The sequence below is a fragment of the Hypomesus transpacificus genome, unplaced genomic scaffold, assembly GCF_021917145.1.
Source record: "Hypomesus transpacificus isolate Combined female unplaced genomic scaffold, fHypTra1 scaffold_100, whole genome shotgun sequence".
Lineage (NCBI taxonomy): Eukaryota > Metazoa > Chordata > Actinopteri > Osmeriformes > Osmeridae > Hypomesus > Hypomesus transpacificus.
Window position 1 is genome coordinate 165,017 of NW_025813695.1, and position 17,599 is coordinate 182,615.

Here is a 17,599-nt window from a genome sequence, read left to right on the forward strand (position 1 = left end):
ATATTAAAGGGATGTTCCACCAGGTGAGACTGCTACCCGAAGACAAAGCCCTCCTACGCTTTCTGTGGAGAGACCTTCAGAGGGATGCACCCCCAGGTATTTATGAGTGGCAGGTTCTCCCCTTCGGAACCACGTGCAGTCCATGCTGTGCAACATTTGCGTTGCAGAAGCACGTGCTGGACCACACTCAACCAGAAGAAGATGTCCGTGTAGCAGTGGAAAGATGTTTCTACGTGGACAATTGCCTCCGAAGTATGCCCTCCCTAGATGAAGCGAAGCGACTGTTGAAGAAAATGCAATCACTCCTCGCGGAGGTGGGATTTGAGCTTCGTCAGTGGGCAAGCAACACCCCAGAGACCATCAGCGATCTACCAAAGGAGTTGAGATCAGAAAGTAGCGAGCTATGGCTAAATGAGACAGCGACAGACCCGCAGGAGTTGGCTCTGGGCCTTCGGTGGTTCTGCCACTCAGATACCCTTGGGTATAGATTCCGCCTGCAGGATCCTCTTGTGCCCACCATGCAAAATATCTACCGGGTCCTGGCAAGTCTCTATGACCCACTGGGTCTCATTGTTCCTTTCACCACGCGAGCCAAAGTCCTGGTTCAGTGACGGTGGAACAAGGCCAGGGACTGGGATGATACGGCACTGCCCGAAGATGCCTTAACGATGTGGGCCGAGTGGGAGAAGGAGTTAGAACACCTGTCGCAGATATCCCTCCCACGCTGCTACGTGAGCAAGGAGCCGGACAGTGTGGAGTGCACCAGAACAGTCCATTTTCTGTGATGCGTCTGAGCGAGCCTACGGCTCTGTTGCCTATCTGCGCACAGAGAGACCACATGGAAAGGTTGAGGTGTCATTCCTCACTGCACGTTCCAGAGTGGCACCTAAGAAACAGCAATCCATGCCAAGACTGGAACTGTGCGCAGCGCTGACAGGAGCCCAGCTGGCCGTGATTCTGCAGAAAGAACTTACCCTCCCTCTTCAGAGTGTTGAGTTCTGGACAGACTCCACAACCGTGCTTACCTGGATCCAGTCCGAGTCTTGCAGGTATAAAGTGTTTGTTGGCACTAGAGTAGCGGAGATCCAGGAACTCACGGAGGCCAGCAGCTGGCACTATGTGGATTCTGCCAGCAACCCCGCTGATGACATCACGCGTGGTAAAACCCTGCTGGAGATCGCTGTGGATGGCCGATGGAAGGATGGACCAGCATTCCTATTACAACCACCGGAGTTCTGGCCCACAAATCCAGCTGTGGGTGAAGTGGAGGAAGAGGCTGAAGTGCGAAAGCCCACTTTCTGCAGCTATGCCACAACAGTGGCACATGCATCACTTCCAGATCCAGAACAGTTCTCCTCCTTAAGGGATATGGTGCATGCCATTGCACTTTCTAGCCATGGGGCGGCCGCCAGCCAGAGTGGTTCAACCGCTGAGGACTACAGGAACATAGAGTTGGATGTCATGCGACAAGCTCAACAGGATAGTTTTGCAGAAGACTACGCCCACCTAGCTGCCGGCAGGCCAGTGACAAACACTAGCAGGCTGATTACTCTTGCCCCTGAATACGACCAGGCCACCGGGCTGATCAGAGTTGGAGGACGCCTTCGCCGCAGCGAACACATGCTGTCCTCATCCATCCTGTTGTCCTAGATTCAGCTCATAAAGTCACAAAACTCCTCATACATGATGTGGATAAAGACCTGCGGCATCCAGGCTCTGAGCGCCTCTTTGCAGAGATCCGGAGGAGGTTTTGGATCTTACATGGACGTGAGGCTGTCAAACGGCATCAACACTCCTGCCCGGACTGCAAGCGGTGGAGAGCCAAGCCATTGGTGCCCAAAATGGCAGACCTTCCTCAAGCACGGCTCCGCTTGTTCAAGGCCCCCTTCTTCTCCACAGGAGTGGACTGTTTTGGGCCGTTCACCATCAAGATTGGATGCCACAATGAAAAAAGATGGGGGATACTTTTCAAGTGTCTGACAACACGTGCAGTGCACATAGATATCCTGACAAGCCTGGACACTGATTCATTTTTGATGGCCCTGCGCAGATTCATTGCCAGAAGAGGGAAACCAGCAGAATTGTTGTCTGATCAGGGTACAAATTTCAAGGGTGGAGAGAGAGAACTCCGTGAAGCTTTCCAGGCGTTGCATCCTGGCCTGAAGGAGGAGCTATCTGTGCACCAGATTAGCTTCAAGTTCAACCCTCCTAATGCATCTCATTTCGGAGGTATTTGGGAGAGAGAAATCAGGTCTGTAAAGGCGGCCCTGTATGCCACTGTGCAACCCCATGCAATACAAGAAGAGGTATTGCGAACAGTTTTGATTGAGGTGGAAGGAGTGCTGAATTCCAAGCCGCTTGGATACGTGCCCAGTGATGTGGCTGATCCAGATCCAGTGACCCCAAATCTGTTATTGATGGGGCGGCTGGACCCATCACTACCACAAACAGTTTATGAAGAGTCAGAGCTTTTGAGCCGCAGATGGTGGAAGCACTCACAGATCCTTGCAGACCAATTCTGGATGCATTTCATCAGGCATTACCTCCCAGCTCTCCAGATCCGCTCAAAGTGGCATAGGGACACGCCAGCCCTACAACTTGATGACATTGTCATGGTGATGGATCCTCTCCTACCCAGAGCACTCTGGCCTGTGGGCCGAGTCACCAGGGTGAACCCTGGAGTCGACGGTCGCATCAGGTCAGCGGTGGTCAAGGTGAAGGACAGACACTACCTCAGACCAGTTGCCCGCCTCATCACCCTTCCCGCCATCCCAGACATGGACTTAGAACCATCTAGCACTTCTGATGTGGGCAAACTTGGAGGACCAACTTTGGGGGCGGCTGTTGCGAAGGACTGATGGTTTTGCCCCCTCAGACTGTACACGTGAACAGCCCTTTCGCTGCTGTTGGGTCATGCCGTTAGTGCATGCACCCCTTATGGCTCTACGGGCACAGCCAATCGGAGTGCAGGTTTTTGGGGATGCTCGCGCTGACGATACCCAGTGGCGGGAGTAGTGGACTGCCTTGTTTCTGGTGCGGACATTAGTTTATTGAGGAGAATAAAATAATGTTGTATTGTGTGCGTTCATATATGTAAGTATTTCTGATGCTTCTTGTTATGTCTAGTTATGTCATTATGAGTCTGTGTTTGTTAGATACGGTATTGTAGCAGTTAAATGTGTTTTCTGATGCCGAAGTGGTGGTTACTGTAGCAAGGCTATGTAATCGTTGTTAGCCAGCAAACGACATGTTTACTTGCGCTGTTTAGCGGCTGATATTTCTACGTGGAACAACAGACAGTATAGACAGTAGTGTCACTGCATTAACGTTGTTACAAGAATGTTATAATAATATGGCTATTATTGATGTGAGGTATTCACTAGCAATATATGTTGAAATGCCTATTATTGTATTATGCTAATCATCCGTTGTATGCTGTTTCTTTACACATATATACACATATACATACAGGCACACACAGACACACACACACACACACACACACGTAGAACCCATAAAGGCAAATATAAACAACACCATTTCTCTCAACTTTACAATAAAAAAACAACTTTGAATCTGTACATCATCTCCGGCATTTTCATCAGATGCACCACAGTGGCTTCTAGGCATTACTGACCAGAGAACATAGTCTCCACAACATGGACTGACTTCATGCAGTGCTGCAGCCGGCTGCAGGCGGCTGACTTGAAACAGTGAATTCTGGTTAGACTTTTTGTCCGACTTAAGACGGCGCCGAAGACAGGTCACTGTGACGTCACCATCAAAGTATCGTGAGATCGATTCCAGAACTGCCTGCTGTGTAGCTGAGCACATTTTCTCAAGAGCAACTGCACGGGTTCTAGTGACGACACAGCTATTTCATGATTGGCCAGACTCACACACACAAGTTTGACGCGTTTTGTAATTATTCTGACACCTTCAGTTTCGTCAATGCTCAAATCCAGACCAAACTGTTTAATTGAATAAAAAAAATCTTGAAGAAAGGTTTTACGCCTCTTCACTAACAGAAAGAATACTAATTATAAATAAAGTAAAGTAAGCAAACAGCGCTTAATCGGCCGTGACTTACGTCTATGTCGAACACACCTGTTGTGTTGCGCACCCGTGGGCCACCGTAGGATTCACAGTCCAAAATGGCGGATTTGTATGACCGCTGTTGGGCGCAGATGTTGCAATCGGACGTTCTGTTGAGCTTCGCCTATTGTCTTCTAACTTTTTGGTACCAAGCCACCACTGCATGTTTTTAAAGGTGAGTACGCTGTAATTGTATCAATCAGTTTTCGTTATCAATACCAATGACATTACATTATGTTTACAGAACTTTTCAATTGTTGCCATTGCAGCAAATAAACAACTTGGAACTTAAAATTATTAGTAAAGAAACGGCATTACTACGTGGCTGATGATAGCTTGCTACAGTAGCTATTGGCTAAGCTAACGACAACTAGTCATCCAATAGTCTTAATTACCCTTGCTGGTACTATCAGGGAATAGGTATTTTTAACATCTAGGTTAGCTTGCTGATGTTGCAGGCGAATAGGTTGCGCTTATTGCTCTCAGGTAAGCAGTATACTGTAGAACTGTCTGGCTTTTGTCTAAACACCAAATTATGCGAGTATTTGCTAGGTTGAGTGCAAGTCTCATAGCATTAGTCAGTGCATGTTAGCTGCTAGCTTACGGCTGAATGTCAGGTATCCTACTTGACCCTGTCATATATGAACTATTTGAAGTCTGAAATGTATGATCAAAGACAGTTTTTTGTGTTTTTCTAATAAGATAACACATTTTACATTATGCTACTCACAAAACAAAAACACTAAAACATTGTGTTCTTGTTGTTTCTCACGTGGCCTACAGCCCTTCCAGCACTGCAGTCATGTGGCCAGTAGTATGGACAGCCATGCGGACATATGCTCCTTACATAACTTTTCCCGTAGCCTTTGTGGTGGGGGCTGTGGGCTACCACCTGGAGTGGGTCATCAGAGGGACCCCCACTCCCAGACCGGGGGAGGAGAAGAGCATTGTGGAGCTGAGGGAGGAGAGGAAGCTGGAGGAGCAGGCTGGTCATGATAGTACCCAGGTCCTCAGCCTGAAGGAGAAACTGGAGTTCACCCCCAGGGCAGCGCTTGAGAGAAACCGACCCGAGAAGAGCTAACCGTTCCCGGGCAGAGGACCTGAATCTCCCCCAACCCCAACCATGTAGCCCTGGTTCTGTGGGGAAGGAGTTCTGCGTTTTTGATTAGGTGTGACAATATGGAAGACTTTCTTTCTGACTCAGCTGAAGTCCTTGGGCACTCAAACTTGTGACTAGTTGGTTTTGATCTGTTTGTCTGGTCTTAAATTTCAATAATATAAAGTATTGTGGGGTTGTTTGAGAGAGTGAGAGAGATAAAGCAGTGTTTCCCACACATAGACTAATTTGTGGCGGTGCGCCACAGAATCAACACCGGCCGCCACACATTGCGTTTCGTAAAACATTTTTTTTATCGCTATTTAGGTTAAAACACGCAGCGTATTCGTTCAGCTGCATTTCCTTTTCCCTGCTCTCCCTCCGTCTCTCTGTCACTCATGCGTCTTTCTCACATATGCACACAGTCACAACGTCAGCACACGTTAGCAACAATGCATACATATGCCGTTCTAGTAAGACCGACAGCTATATCAGCGAGCCTTCAGCATTAGTGCCGTAGCTAAAAGTCGAGGAAAGTTGAGGCTACTTTTCGCTAGGTACCTTACTCACATTTACATTTAGTCATTTAGCAGACGCTCTTATCCAGAGCGACTTACAGTACTCGAAGTTTCCCCTTCGTTCTTTTGGTGAGAAGTCTCAAGAGCTAGCTACTTACCCGGCGTCATGGAGCCGACCAGATAAATAGTTGTTTAGCACTAGCGTTGCTACATGCATAATGCAGAAATGATATGTTAGTTGTTGTTAATTTTCTGAAGGTTTAAATCATTTTGAATTAATATGTAATGTAACAAATTATTGTGTAACGAATTATTAACAAAGGAATTATTACGACCCCCCCCCCCCCCCCCCGGTCTGACAACTCCCACCCCTCCCCGCCACAATTAGATTTCTAATCTGTGGGAAACACTGGATAAAGTATATGTCAAGAAGATCAGCATTTTATAGAAAAGTGAATGGTGGTTGATTTCTTTGGAGATACAATTCCTGAGGTTATTGGCAGATAATAAAGAAAGAATGAGGGAGACCCTGAGGGCTCTTCTCCACAAGTTAGAATGTGTTCCAGTCAGTGCACATAATAGAGAAAGGATGCTCTCGTCTTTTTTGTTGTTGCATTTTTCTTTTTTGGGGGCTGGGATCAAAACTTGAGTTTCTGTGCTTCTGTGAACACAAACTAACTTGCTTTCAGTCATATTGGTGTATGTATTTACCTAGTATGCTTTCATTTTAGAAAGTCATGCTGTGACAGGTACCAGGCTATCGTGGTAGGTCTGGATGAAGATGCCTCATCTGGTACTTTGGTGTGGAAATTGCACACAGTGTCAAATATTTGTATTTTACCCTACAGTAAATCATACTGTAATAAACATGTTATAGAGACATTTTTCCAGTCTGTCATTTGTTTCAGCCCAATAATATCAACTGTCAGTTGAACAGGTTTAATTTGTCCAACTAACACCAACACCTGTCTGTATATTAAATACTGTGCAGCGGTAACATTTATCTTATCACACAAGTATTTAACTAATGCTTGGACTAATTATTCCTTGAATCTAGTCAAGTCAAAAAGATTTATATAGCAAATTTGAAAACAAATAGCCAGTGTCCTAATATTTTACTGTTGATTGTTCTTCTACAGGTACAGTCCTGCACTTTTGTGGTTCATGTTGTTTAATTTGTAACTTGTATAACTGCATGCTCTTATGGGTCTTCCCTTTGGCACTTGTTTAGCTTTTCACAATGTATGCTTCATGTTTTGGCTACTTGCAATGTTTGGGACTATCTCGTTGTTATGATCAGTGACCTATGCTCTTTTGTAAGCTCTCTCTTGGAAGTCGCTTTGGATAAAAGCGTCTGCTAAATGAATACATGTAAATGTAAATGTCCTTAACAATTAGCCATGACAAAAATACTTTGTTTATGACATCACTGTACTTACATAGGCTAAGGAGAATAAAAAAACTGAAAGTCTCCAAAACTGAAGCCAAATTCTTGTCGGTAGTATGTGGATAGGATGAAGTACAGTTGATTTGAGTCAGTTTAACTTGTTTTAGGCTGATATAAACTCCTCAAAAAAAGTTTGGAAATGTTATTTTGGTCGATTAATCCTCCCCTTCAATAATACCAATTGGCATTGTATTTTATATCGTTGGAAAGCCTGATTAGTCACCTTTACAAAGAGGTACAACTTGTAAGGATCGTGCATTCATGGAATGAGCAACACAGCTTACCGTGTGGGTAGCGGCCCAAACAAATGTCCCAAAATCCCCTGCAATATTCTTCTTTTGGTATTCACTCTCGTTTTAAGCTTCAAGTGGGATCAGCTTGGGCGTGCTGTACATGCCAGAGTGACCAACACAAACATGTGGGCTGACTTGCGACAAATCCTGGGGGGTGTTCCATCAACGTTGATTAAGGGAAAGCGAGACTTATTTTGCCAAGTCACACTTACTTTAGCGAGAGTTCTGTTCCATTAAGGTGGATTATTCTAGTTCAAGCTACGTAACCAAGGTTCGGAACTAGCCTGATCCGTATCAGGCTAGAAGTCAAGCTAAACTAAAATGTGTTGCAAATAATTTCAAACAGGCAGAAACAGAATCTCAAAAGACAGTTCCGTCGAGTAAATTCCTGCGCGCAAAGCACTTTAGTCCATGTTCGGAAACGTAAATTCAGACTTTTTGAAGTGCAGAAATGAATGATTCACGTGTTTAGGCCTACTTCATCTCCCAAAAATATATTAATTCAAATTTACAAGTTAAGAAATAATGTCACTTTATCTGTTTTCAAAAGCCATTGGTTAATTGACATAAAATAAGGCCTTAAGAAACTAAGCAGAGCCTCAAGACAAGTTACAATCAATTATGGCGTATTAGGTAGTAGTAGGTGCTCAGATTATTATACAAAGAGCGTTTATCCCACCAGCCACAAGGGTCTTCAGAGACAGAAGTAATGCTTCCTTGACCAGTATCTTTGGAAGAAGTATAGGTTCAGCAGGCCCAGCATAGTTTATCTAGATAGATTTAATTGTAATTCTTAAAAATAAATAATATACATAAAATAACACACTAGCAACTCTTAAGGATGGCAATGAACACATAAGAGCAGCCTACCATCCTTCGTAGAAAGTAATAGAAAGGAGAGTAGACTATAATAGTAGAAAGGAGGGTAGTAGACTGCAGTTTATGTAGGTCGGCCTAGACTGTAATCTGCTGGAATCACACACAAGGAAGCAAATGACCCACTGTAGCCAAGCCTTGACTCTGTTCAGTCTGTCTGCATCTGTCTATAATCGAGAAGGCGGTCAGATGGCTGAGCGGTGAGGGAGTCGGGCTAGTAATCAGAAGGTTGCTGGATCGATTCCCCGCCGTGCCAAATGACATTGTGTCCTTGGACAAGGCACTTCACCCTACTTGCCTCGGGGGGAATGTCCCTGTACTGTAAGTCGCTCTGGATAAGAGTGTCTGCTAAATGACTAAATGTAATGTAAATGTCTTTGCATGTGGGACGTTCTTGAACTATGCCAGGAAATAAGAAGGGTATACTTTGCTCCAAGCAGTACCTGAATATTATTATCAGTTTTTCAGGTAATCTTGAAACACAAAGAATCAAGGAGACTTTTTATTCAATTGTATAAAGTATTTTCATTGTTTAAAGTAGCCTATATTATGACAAGCCTCTATATTACCTCTCCTCTGGCTTCCCCAATATTATAGGTGCAATTCTGTCCCAAGGGTGTTTCCAGGCCCAGTGGAAGACTCAGGGGGTGACTGCCTGGTGCCCCCATGGTTCAAAGTGTTTCTAAAATGCCTTTGAGTGGCAAAAATTAGACCAAGTGCCCTACTGTCTGCCATTCACGAAATATGCTTGAGTCCCCAGGATGCCCCACGCAATAAAGGACAGTGTGCCCTCTATAAGTGTAAAAACATGTCTTAATGAGTTCCTTTTTAGTATAGAAAATGTGATGCAGTACCCTATAAGGTGCCCTTATAATGGCCTAAATTGGACTGTTCCAATACCCTTACTTCCAATGGAAAAGGGTACTGTTATGAAGTGCCCTTTATGCTGCCCCTACACGACAGTGTCCCAAATGTTGCCCTTTCCAAAGAAGACAATTAGATGCTGTGCCCAACAGTCTCACCTAATGTTCCCAGTAGGGCATGCTTTCCCAAAGTGAGTCTGTCACTGTCCAAGCCCCCTCTGGATCTGTGGAGGCAGACTATGTTAATTGGAAATACTCATAATATAATAATGATAGTCATGCTGAGCAATTTTAAATGACTGTTCTTCCAAACAAAGTGTGCAGTTTGGGTCACCTTCTGATCTAAAAAGTCAGTGCTGGATCTGTGCAATACTAGTCATTTTAGTGAATCTCTATTTTAGTCATGGTTATCTTTCCCTTTTATCTTAAATCTCAGCATTTAACCTATCAGTTAAAAAATGTGTGTGGCAAAGTTATTTTGAAGTAATTTAAAACGTTATTAGCCCACATCAAGTGCAATTAGCCTAACCATGGCTTTTTTCAGTGTTTTGAATGTTATCCTACAATTTTCAATTGCTGCCACGTTCTCTTTTGGGCTAATATTATTCTCAATCTCCTGTTGAGAATAGAGGGTTTTCACAGACGCGTCATCAGACCGGGAGTCGCCATCTTGGAGGCACTCCGCATCACAACAAAGCACTGTCACTGAAGTATATCCCGAACGTCGTCAAGGAAAATTGTGAATTATTGCCGTGTTTCAGGTTGTACAAATACGACAGATTGTGAAAAACATTTGGTATATTATCGACTTCCAAAAGTTATTAAAAACCAGGGAAAGGAATGCCAGAGATTGTCAGAGGAAAGGAGGCGCTTGTGGTTGGCAAAGCTCAGACAAGTCTACGAGGGAAAAATCTGGACAACATACGGATTTGTTCGGCACATTTCTTGTCAGGTATTGTGAAATGTTTACTTCAGCGGCTCAAAACACATTTTCTATTGTAATGATAATATTTTTTATAGTCAATAGTAAAAACAATTACTGCTTTTATTGTTTTTACTGTGCGCTTATTTTACTGTAAAGCTGACATTGACATAATATAATTCATATCAAACTACTGCATGTGTATGGGTTCGGCGAGAAAACCAGGTTAACAATATCGGGATATCCAACTGAAGGCAGAATCACCGGGTCGTCACGGATCAAAGTAGAGGGAGCTAACTGGTAGGGATCTGCACCGCCAATAAATCCTAATTTCAAAAAAAATATCAATCCTTTTCTTGTGGTCCAAGTCCTTCCCTATATGCCTTTGAATCTTGGACGCGTTTTGATTACCATTTCGGTTGTTTAGACATGGCTACAGTTGTACCAAAGAGTATAGAATATACGTTCTTTGGTTGTACTCCGTTCAGTTGTTTACACCGAGTGCCTCCAACATGGCCGCGCATCTGGGTTACCACCCAGAACGTGACGTCGGTGAAAACCCTCTATATCGGCCATAGGCTAGCCTACTGTCAGAACGGTTTCAGACAGCTCATCAAATTACGCTAATTATCAGTAGACCTAAATGCATATATACATATGTTAAGTCGATTTGGTAGGTCTACAATTTACGCATGTTAACGGTCTAAATGGTTTGACAAGTTGTCTCCCTTGCCATGTTAATTGCGGTAACATTGCCCTTTTTGGGGACAACTCCCAAAAAAACAATGTACGCTGCTGAAACAACACCCCTCTGCTGCTTTACGCTTTACTTTTTGCGACATAACTCCTCTTTTCGACGATCGCCTGATCTGGGCTGCACAGTATAAGCTTATTGAGGTCTAGCTTGAATTAGCGTTGCCTGTTAGTGGAACGGAACGTTAGTGGAATGGCTTGAGTACGGTGGCCCTGAAGTGCAAACCACACCCCCTAATATGAGTACATCCCCCAAATCAAAATACTCCCCCCAATACGAGTCAACTCCCCCCAAAACGGATGACTTGTTCACCTCCCCCCAATACAAAAACCTGCTCCCCCCCAATAGAGTCAACTCCCCCCAAATCGGATGACTTGTTCACCTCCCCCCAATACAAAAACGCGCTCCCCCCCAATACGAGTCAACTCCCCCCAAATCGGATGATTTGTTCACCTCCCCCCAATACAAAAATGCGCTCCCCCAAATGGAAAACGACATTACATTAACTCAAAAACACATTACATTAACTCTGAATGGAAAGGGTAGGTACTACACTTTAGCGCTGATTGGATGCAGTAGGCTAACTAACAAGAAATAAGAAATTGATCGACAGAAGTACAAAATGCAATAGCCTGGCAGAGTTACGTGCACAAGAACATGTGTTTGGCCATAGAAGAATGTAGCAAATAGTAGGCTACTTAGGCAAAAGTATTTCGAGTTAAATGTAAAAATCGATAGCCAAACAACTATCCTGGTCCACGTTACTCTGTCATTGTGTTATTTCATTCTTCTGTAGTGAACTATTAGTTTTTTCTTCTGAAAAGTCCTGCTTCCTTCAACTGCGTTTTTAGCGTGTGCATACATATTGTGAAACGTTAACAGCAGATCTAAGATTATTTCATAAGAATTACCCGGATTAAAATAAAGAGTAGTGTAATGACTCTGAATTGTAAACATTAATGTTTCCTCTTTCCTTCCAATCAAAACGATTAAGTTCATGATAATGACAGAGTTACTTGGACTAGTTGTTTGGCTATCGATGTTTATGTTTAACACTGCAATTTATGCTTTTGCATACATAGCCTATGCTACATGCTTTGATACCCAAATAAATGTTCTGGTGCACGTAACTCTGTCAAGCTATTGCATTTTGTACTGTTGTCAATCAATTTCTTATTTCTTGTCAGTTAGCCTACTGCATCCAATCAGCGCTAAAGTGTAGTACCTACCCTTTCCGTTCAGAGTTAATGTAATGTGTTTTTGAGTTAATGTAATGTCGTTTTCCATTTGGGGGAGAGCGTTTTTGTATTGGGGGGAGGTGAACAAGTCATCCGATTTGGGGGGAGTTGACTCGTATTGGGGGGGAGCGCGTTTTTGTATTGGGGGGAGGTGAACAAGTCATCCGATTTGGGGGGAGTTGACTCGTATTGGGGGGGAGTATTTTCATTTGGGGGATGTACTCATATTAGGGGGTGTCATTTGCACTTCAGGGCCACCGTACTTGAGGCTTAAGTCTAAGTTGACGTTTACCCAAGTGAGGCTTATTCGCGCGACTTGCGTTAGCGACGTTGATTGAACACCCCCCTGGTTGAGGAATGGGATGCCATCCCACAGCGGTGTGTGACCAGGTTGGTGACCAGCATGAGGAGGAGGTGCCATTTGACGATACTGAGGTCCCTGCAATGTAAAATGAAGTGTAAAAGTTGCCAATACAGTGGTATGAAAAAGTATCTTAACCTTTTGGAATTTCTCACATTTCTGCATAAAATCACCATCAAATGTGATCTGATCTTTGTCAAAATCACACAGATGAAAAAACAGTGTCTGCTTTAACTAAAACCACCCAAACATTTATAGGTTTTCATATTTTAATGAGGATAGCATGCAAACAATGACAGAAGGGGGAGGGAAAAGTAATTGAACCCTCTGCCTAAGGACTCTTAAAGAGCAATAGAAACCAATTTTTACCAAACATTTTAAGTTAGGTGTGTGCCCAATCACTGATGAGTGGCTTAAAGCTGCCCTGCCCACTATAAAACACACATCTGGTAAGAATTGTCTTGATGAGAAGCATTGTCTGATGTGAACCATGGTTCGCTCAAAAGAGCTGTCTGAAGACCTGCGATCAAGAATTGTTGACCTGTATAAAGCTGGGAAAGGATACAAAACCATCTCTAAAAGTCTGGATGTTCATCAATCGACAGTCAGAGAAGTTGTCTACAAATGGAGAGTTTGGCACTGTTGCTTCTCTCCCAAGGAGTGGCCGTCCACCAAAGATGACGCCAAGAGTTCAGCGCAGAATACTCAGAGAGGTAAAAAAGAACCCTAGAGTGTCGGCTAAAGACTTACAGAAATCACTGGCACCGTCCAATATCTCTGTGCACACATCAACTATATGTAAAACAATGGCCAAGAATGGTGTTCATGGGAGGACTCCACGGAGGAAGCCACTGCTGTCAAAAAAAAAACATTGTCGCTCGTTTAATGTTCGCTAAAAGGCACTTGGACACTCCACAGAAGTTTTGGCAAAATATGTTGTGGACTGATGAAAACAAAGTTGAATTGTTTGGGAGGAACACACAACATCATGTGTGGAGGAAAAATGGAACAGCCCACCAACATCAACACTTCATCCCCACCGTGAAGCATGGTGGAGGGTGCATCATGGTTTGGGGCTGTTTTGCTGCCTCAGGGCCTGGACAACTTGCAATCATTAATGGAAAAATGAATTTAAAAGTTTATCGGTATATTTTGCAGGAAAACCTGAGGCCGTCTGTCACAATTGAAGCTAAAAAGAGGATGGATGCTGCAACAAGACAATGATCCAAAACACACAAGTAAATCAACTTCAGAATGGTTTCAGAAGAACAAAATACACGTTTTGATGCTGTGGCATGACCTCAAGACAGCGATTCATGCCAGACATCCCAGGAATCTGACCGAACTACAGCAGTTTTGTAAAGAAGAATGGGCCAAGATTAGTCCTGATCGTTGTGCCAGACTGATCTGCAGCAACAGGAAGCGTCTGGTTGAAGTTATTGCTGCCAAAGGGGGGGCCACAAAATATTCAATGTGATGGTTCAGTTACTTATTCCTCCCCCTTCTGTCATTGTTTGCATGCTATCCTCTTTAAAATATGAAAACCTATAAATGTTTGGGTGGTTTTAGTTAAAGCAGACAATGTTTTTTCATCTGTGTGATTTTGACAAAGATCAGATCACATTTGATGGTGATTTTATGCAGAAATGTGAGAAATTCCAAATGGTTCAGATACTTTTTCATACCACTGTATGTGTTTTTTCCTTATTACTGTGGGAGAGAGCAATCATCCAATCCACCAACCAACTCAAAACGAGAGTGAATACCAACAGAAGAATATTGCAGGAGATTTGGGCAATTTTTTGGGGATCACTACCCACACAATTAGCTGTGTTGCTTGTTCCACGAATGCACAATCCTTACAAGTTGTACCTCGTTGTAAAGGTGACTAATCAGGCTTTCCAACAATATAAAATACAATACCAATTGGTATTATTGAAGTGGAGTAATAATCGACCGAAATAACGTTTCCAAACTTTTTGTTTGTTTGTTTATAAGCGCTATCATGTCATGTGTGCCACTGAAGTAAACATGATATTACTGACAAGTAACGCACATTTTCAATGCTAAAACCCTTTTTCCATGTATAAACCACCAAGATTAACTTGTCAGAATGGTTTCCCATCGACTATGACTATTCACCCAGAAGTTTCAAACAAAACAATGCAAGTGCATTGAAAATGCTATTCAGGAGCTGTAAAGCACTTTAAGGCAATAAAAAACGGAGTCTTCAAAACGGATTCTGATGCCAAAATCTGGTCAGTAATATGTGGATAGGATGAAGTACAGTTGATTTGAGTCAGTTTGACCTGTTTTAGGCTGACATATAAGCACTGTCATGTCATGTGTGGCACTGAAGTAAACATGATATTACTGACTAGTTCCAGAATATGTACTACGTACGTTTTTTGATCAAGTATCAAAATTGAAGAATGATTCTAAGTGTCCTGTAGGGCTGGATCCTAAAACCAAACAGGCACACTGGAACTCAGAGTTTGATGCAAAGGTGTATTGGACAGAGTATCCAACATGTGAGTGTCTTCCTGGGAGCAGACTGAAATATTTCTCCGGATATTCCTCTTATATATCAAAACCTTATCACTTTTGTAATTTTGCTATTGGTACAATATTATTTGTCACAGATGCATTATCATTTCCCACACCATTGGTCTCTTACTCTAAGGGCTTCAGATTACAGTTGCTATTTTTTAGGCCTGCTCTGACCTTGAAGGCCAGGTGCACTGGGTTCCTTGGCATAGGGCTGTAAATTTGCCTCATGATAGCTGGACCTTGTAGTTTTCTTATGGAAGAAGCCTATACTCACACCCAGCCCCTAATTGTCCAGATTTGCACTAGGGGCTTGATATCTTTTACATATTAGTGGCAATACTAATCAGTCAACAACTTTGCATTTAGTTTTCCGTAATATAGCATATAAAAGTAAAAAAGGTGATTAAGAGGTTCATTTTCAATCATATAATCCATAATCATTCTCCATCTTCATAATAACAACAGTGTGATGTTTTTTCTTCAACATTTCCCCCTGTGGGACTTACAAAGTCCCATCACAACCCATACTGGAAACACTACTGTCATTATTCAAAAGAAACAAAACTGGAAGAACATAAGTTCTGATGGAATAAAAACACTTTCAAAAACACCTTAGGCAACTAAATCATACACTTCCCCAAGTATGCATTGTAACAGTAGAACCGTAAAAAATACAGAACAGGGTATTATTAATTTAAATCTTATACATAAATGTCATTATGTGCGCAGCTCAACCGTGGTGACGTGGTGGACTTTCCTACTTTCCAATACTTGATTAAGCTATCAGCTTATTGCAACGCATAGCGGGGTGTTAAGTAAGAGGGTTTGGGGTGACTAGCCATCCACCATCCACAATGAGTAGCTTAGCACTGAGGTCCTAATACTCATATTAAAATGGGTCTGTTTCATTATTATAAGTGTTTGTTACGTTTCATTATGACTGCAAATATCTCTCACACAAAGTCTGTTGGTCATACGATGGGCTTGTGAGCAACAGGGTCTTGTATCGTTACTGTACCCTGCAGAAGTAAGTTGCAGTTAATAATAACACCTCTACCCATCCCACATAACCCTGTATCCTTGTGCTGAGGGCCTAAACTTTAAGGGCATCCAGTGTTTCCCATAGATTAGAAATCTAATTGTGGCGGGGAGGGGGGTGGGGGTTGTCAGACCGGTGGGGGGGGGGGGGGGGGGGGGGGGGGGGTCCTAATAATTCCTTTCGTTAATAATTCGTTACACAGTTAATTTGTTAATAATTTGTTACATTAAATATTAATCCAAAATGATTCACACCTTCACAAAATTAACAACATATCATTTCTGCATTATGCATGTAGCAACGCTAGTGCTAAACAACTATTTAACTGGTCGGCTCTGGACTTGACGCCGGGTAAGTAGCTAGCACTTGAGACTTCTCACCAAAAGAACGAAGGGGAAACTTCGAGTACTGTAAGTCGCTCTGGATAAGAGCGTCAGCTAAATGACCAAATGTAAATGTGAGTAAGGTACCTAGCGAAAAGTAGCCTCAACTTTCCTCGACTTTTAGCTACGGCACTAATGCTGAAGGCTCGCTGATATAGCTGTCGGTCTTACTAGAACGGCATATGTATGCATTGTTGCTAACGTGTGCGGATGATGTGACTGTGTGCATATGTGAGAAAGACGCATGAGTGACAGAGAGACGGAGGGAGAGCAGGGGAAAGGAAATGCAGCTGAACGAATACGTTGCATGTTTTAACCTAAATAGCGATAAAAAAAATGTTTTACGAAACGCAATATGTGGCGGCCGGTGTTGATTCTGTGGCGCACCGCCACAAATTAGTCTATGTGTGGGAAACACTGGGCATCTCTGAACAGTTTACAAGACAAACAAAACAAACAATGACATTACTACAAAAATGCTGCAATGACAGCAAAACAAAACAGGGGAACAGGAACATGGAGATGGCATATATTTGAATTTGAATAATAACGGTGCGTGACTGTGAAACATTGTGACTAATACTAAGTGGTGAAGGTGAACGTCTGATGATATTTAGGGAAAGGGGGCTGGTGTCTGATGATGTTCAGGGAAAGGGGCTTGGTCTCCGTCAGGGCGTCCAAGGGTGGGCAGTTTATCCAATGGGGGAACAGAATAGTCCAGGGTGGGACAGACCAAGTGGTCGGGTGACATCCTCCACAGTCAAGGCATCTCCTTAGGAATACAATCACTCATACTCATAATAAGCTTGTGCTGGTGGAACTGTTGGGTGCACGGGTTGATATTCACCCCAACGTTGCTGCAAGGTATCCACCGTCATCCTCAGCCTCTCATTCTCGAGAGTCAGCACCTGGTTCTGGTGCTGAAATACGATCACTTCATCTCACTGACGTTCTTTTTCCTTGTAACAACACCTCCAGCACAGAAGTGCGCGTCCTCTCATTAGTGCGGTATTGAAACGTTGTGATATCTTTGTGGACACTCGTCTCTAGAGACTCTTAAACTTAGCCAGTGACATATCTCCCATCCGCCGTGTGGTCTCAGCGGTCCAGGGCCCGCTGAGCAGCTCGTCGTGTGTCCATCTGGGATTCTCCTCCCATTGGATC

The 17,599-nt window shown here is 43.3% G+C and overlaps 1 protein-coding gene across 2 annotated transcripts; it reads left to right on the forward strand.

Moving 5' to 3' along the window:
• Positions 1–4,037: 4,037 nt before the first annotated feature.
• Positions 4,038–5,423, forward strand: smim12 (small integral membrane protein 12). Of its 2 annotated transcripts, none has more exons than XR_006958527.1 (2): positions 4,038–4,270; positions 4,879–5,060. XR_006958527.1 is itself a non-coding variant. In XM_047050089.1 (2 exons), the coding sequence occupies exon 2, from the start codon at positions 4,898–4,900 to the stop codon at positions 5,174–5,176; it is 279 nt and encodes a 92-aa protein (XP_046906045.1). In that variant the 5' UTR covers positions 4,439–4,581; positions 4,879–4,897; the 3' UTR covers positions 5,177–5,423. The 2 variants fall into 2 exon arrangements, 1 of the variants encoding a protein (XP_046906045.1); XM_047050089.1 differs by lacking the exon at positions 4,038–4,270 and adding an exon at positions 4,439–4,581 and having other exon boundaries at positions 4,879–5,423.
• Positions 5,424–17,599: the final 12,176 nt, after the last annotated feature.

What these genes read in the sequence shown, in the direction of transcription:
- smim12 (XM_047050089.1), top strand. Translation starts at nt 4,898, where the DNA reads ATGTGGCCAGTAGTATGGACAGCCATGCGGACATATGCTCCTTACATA.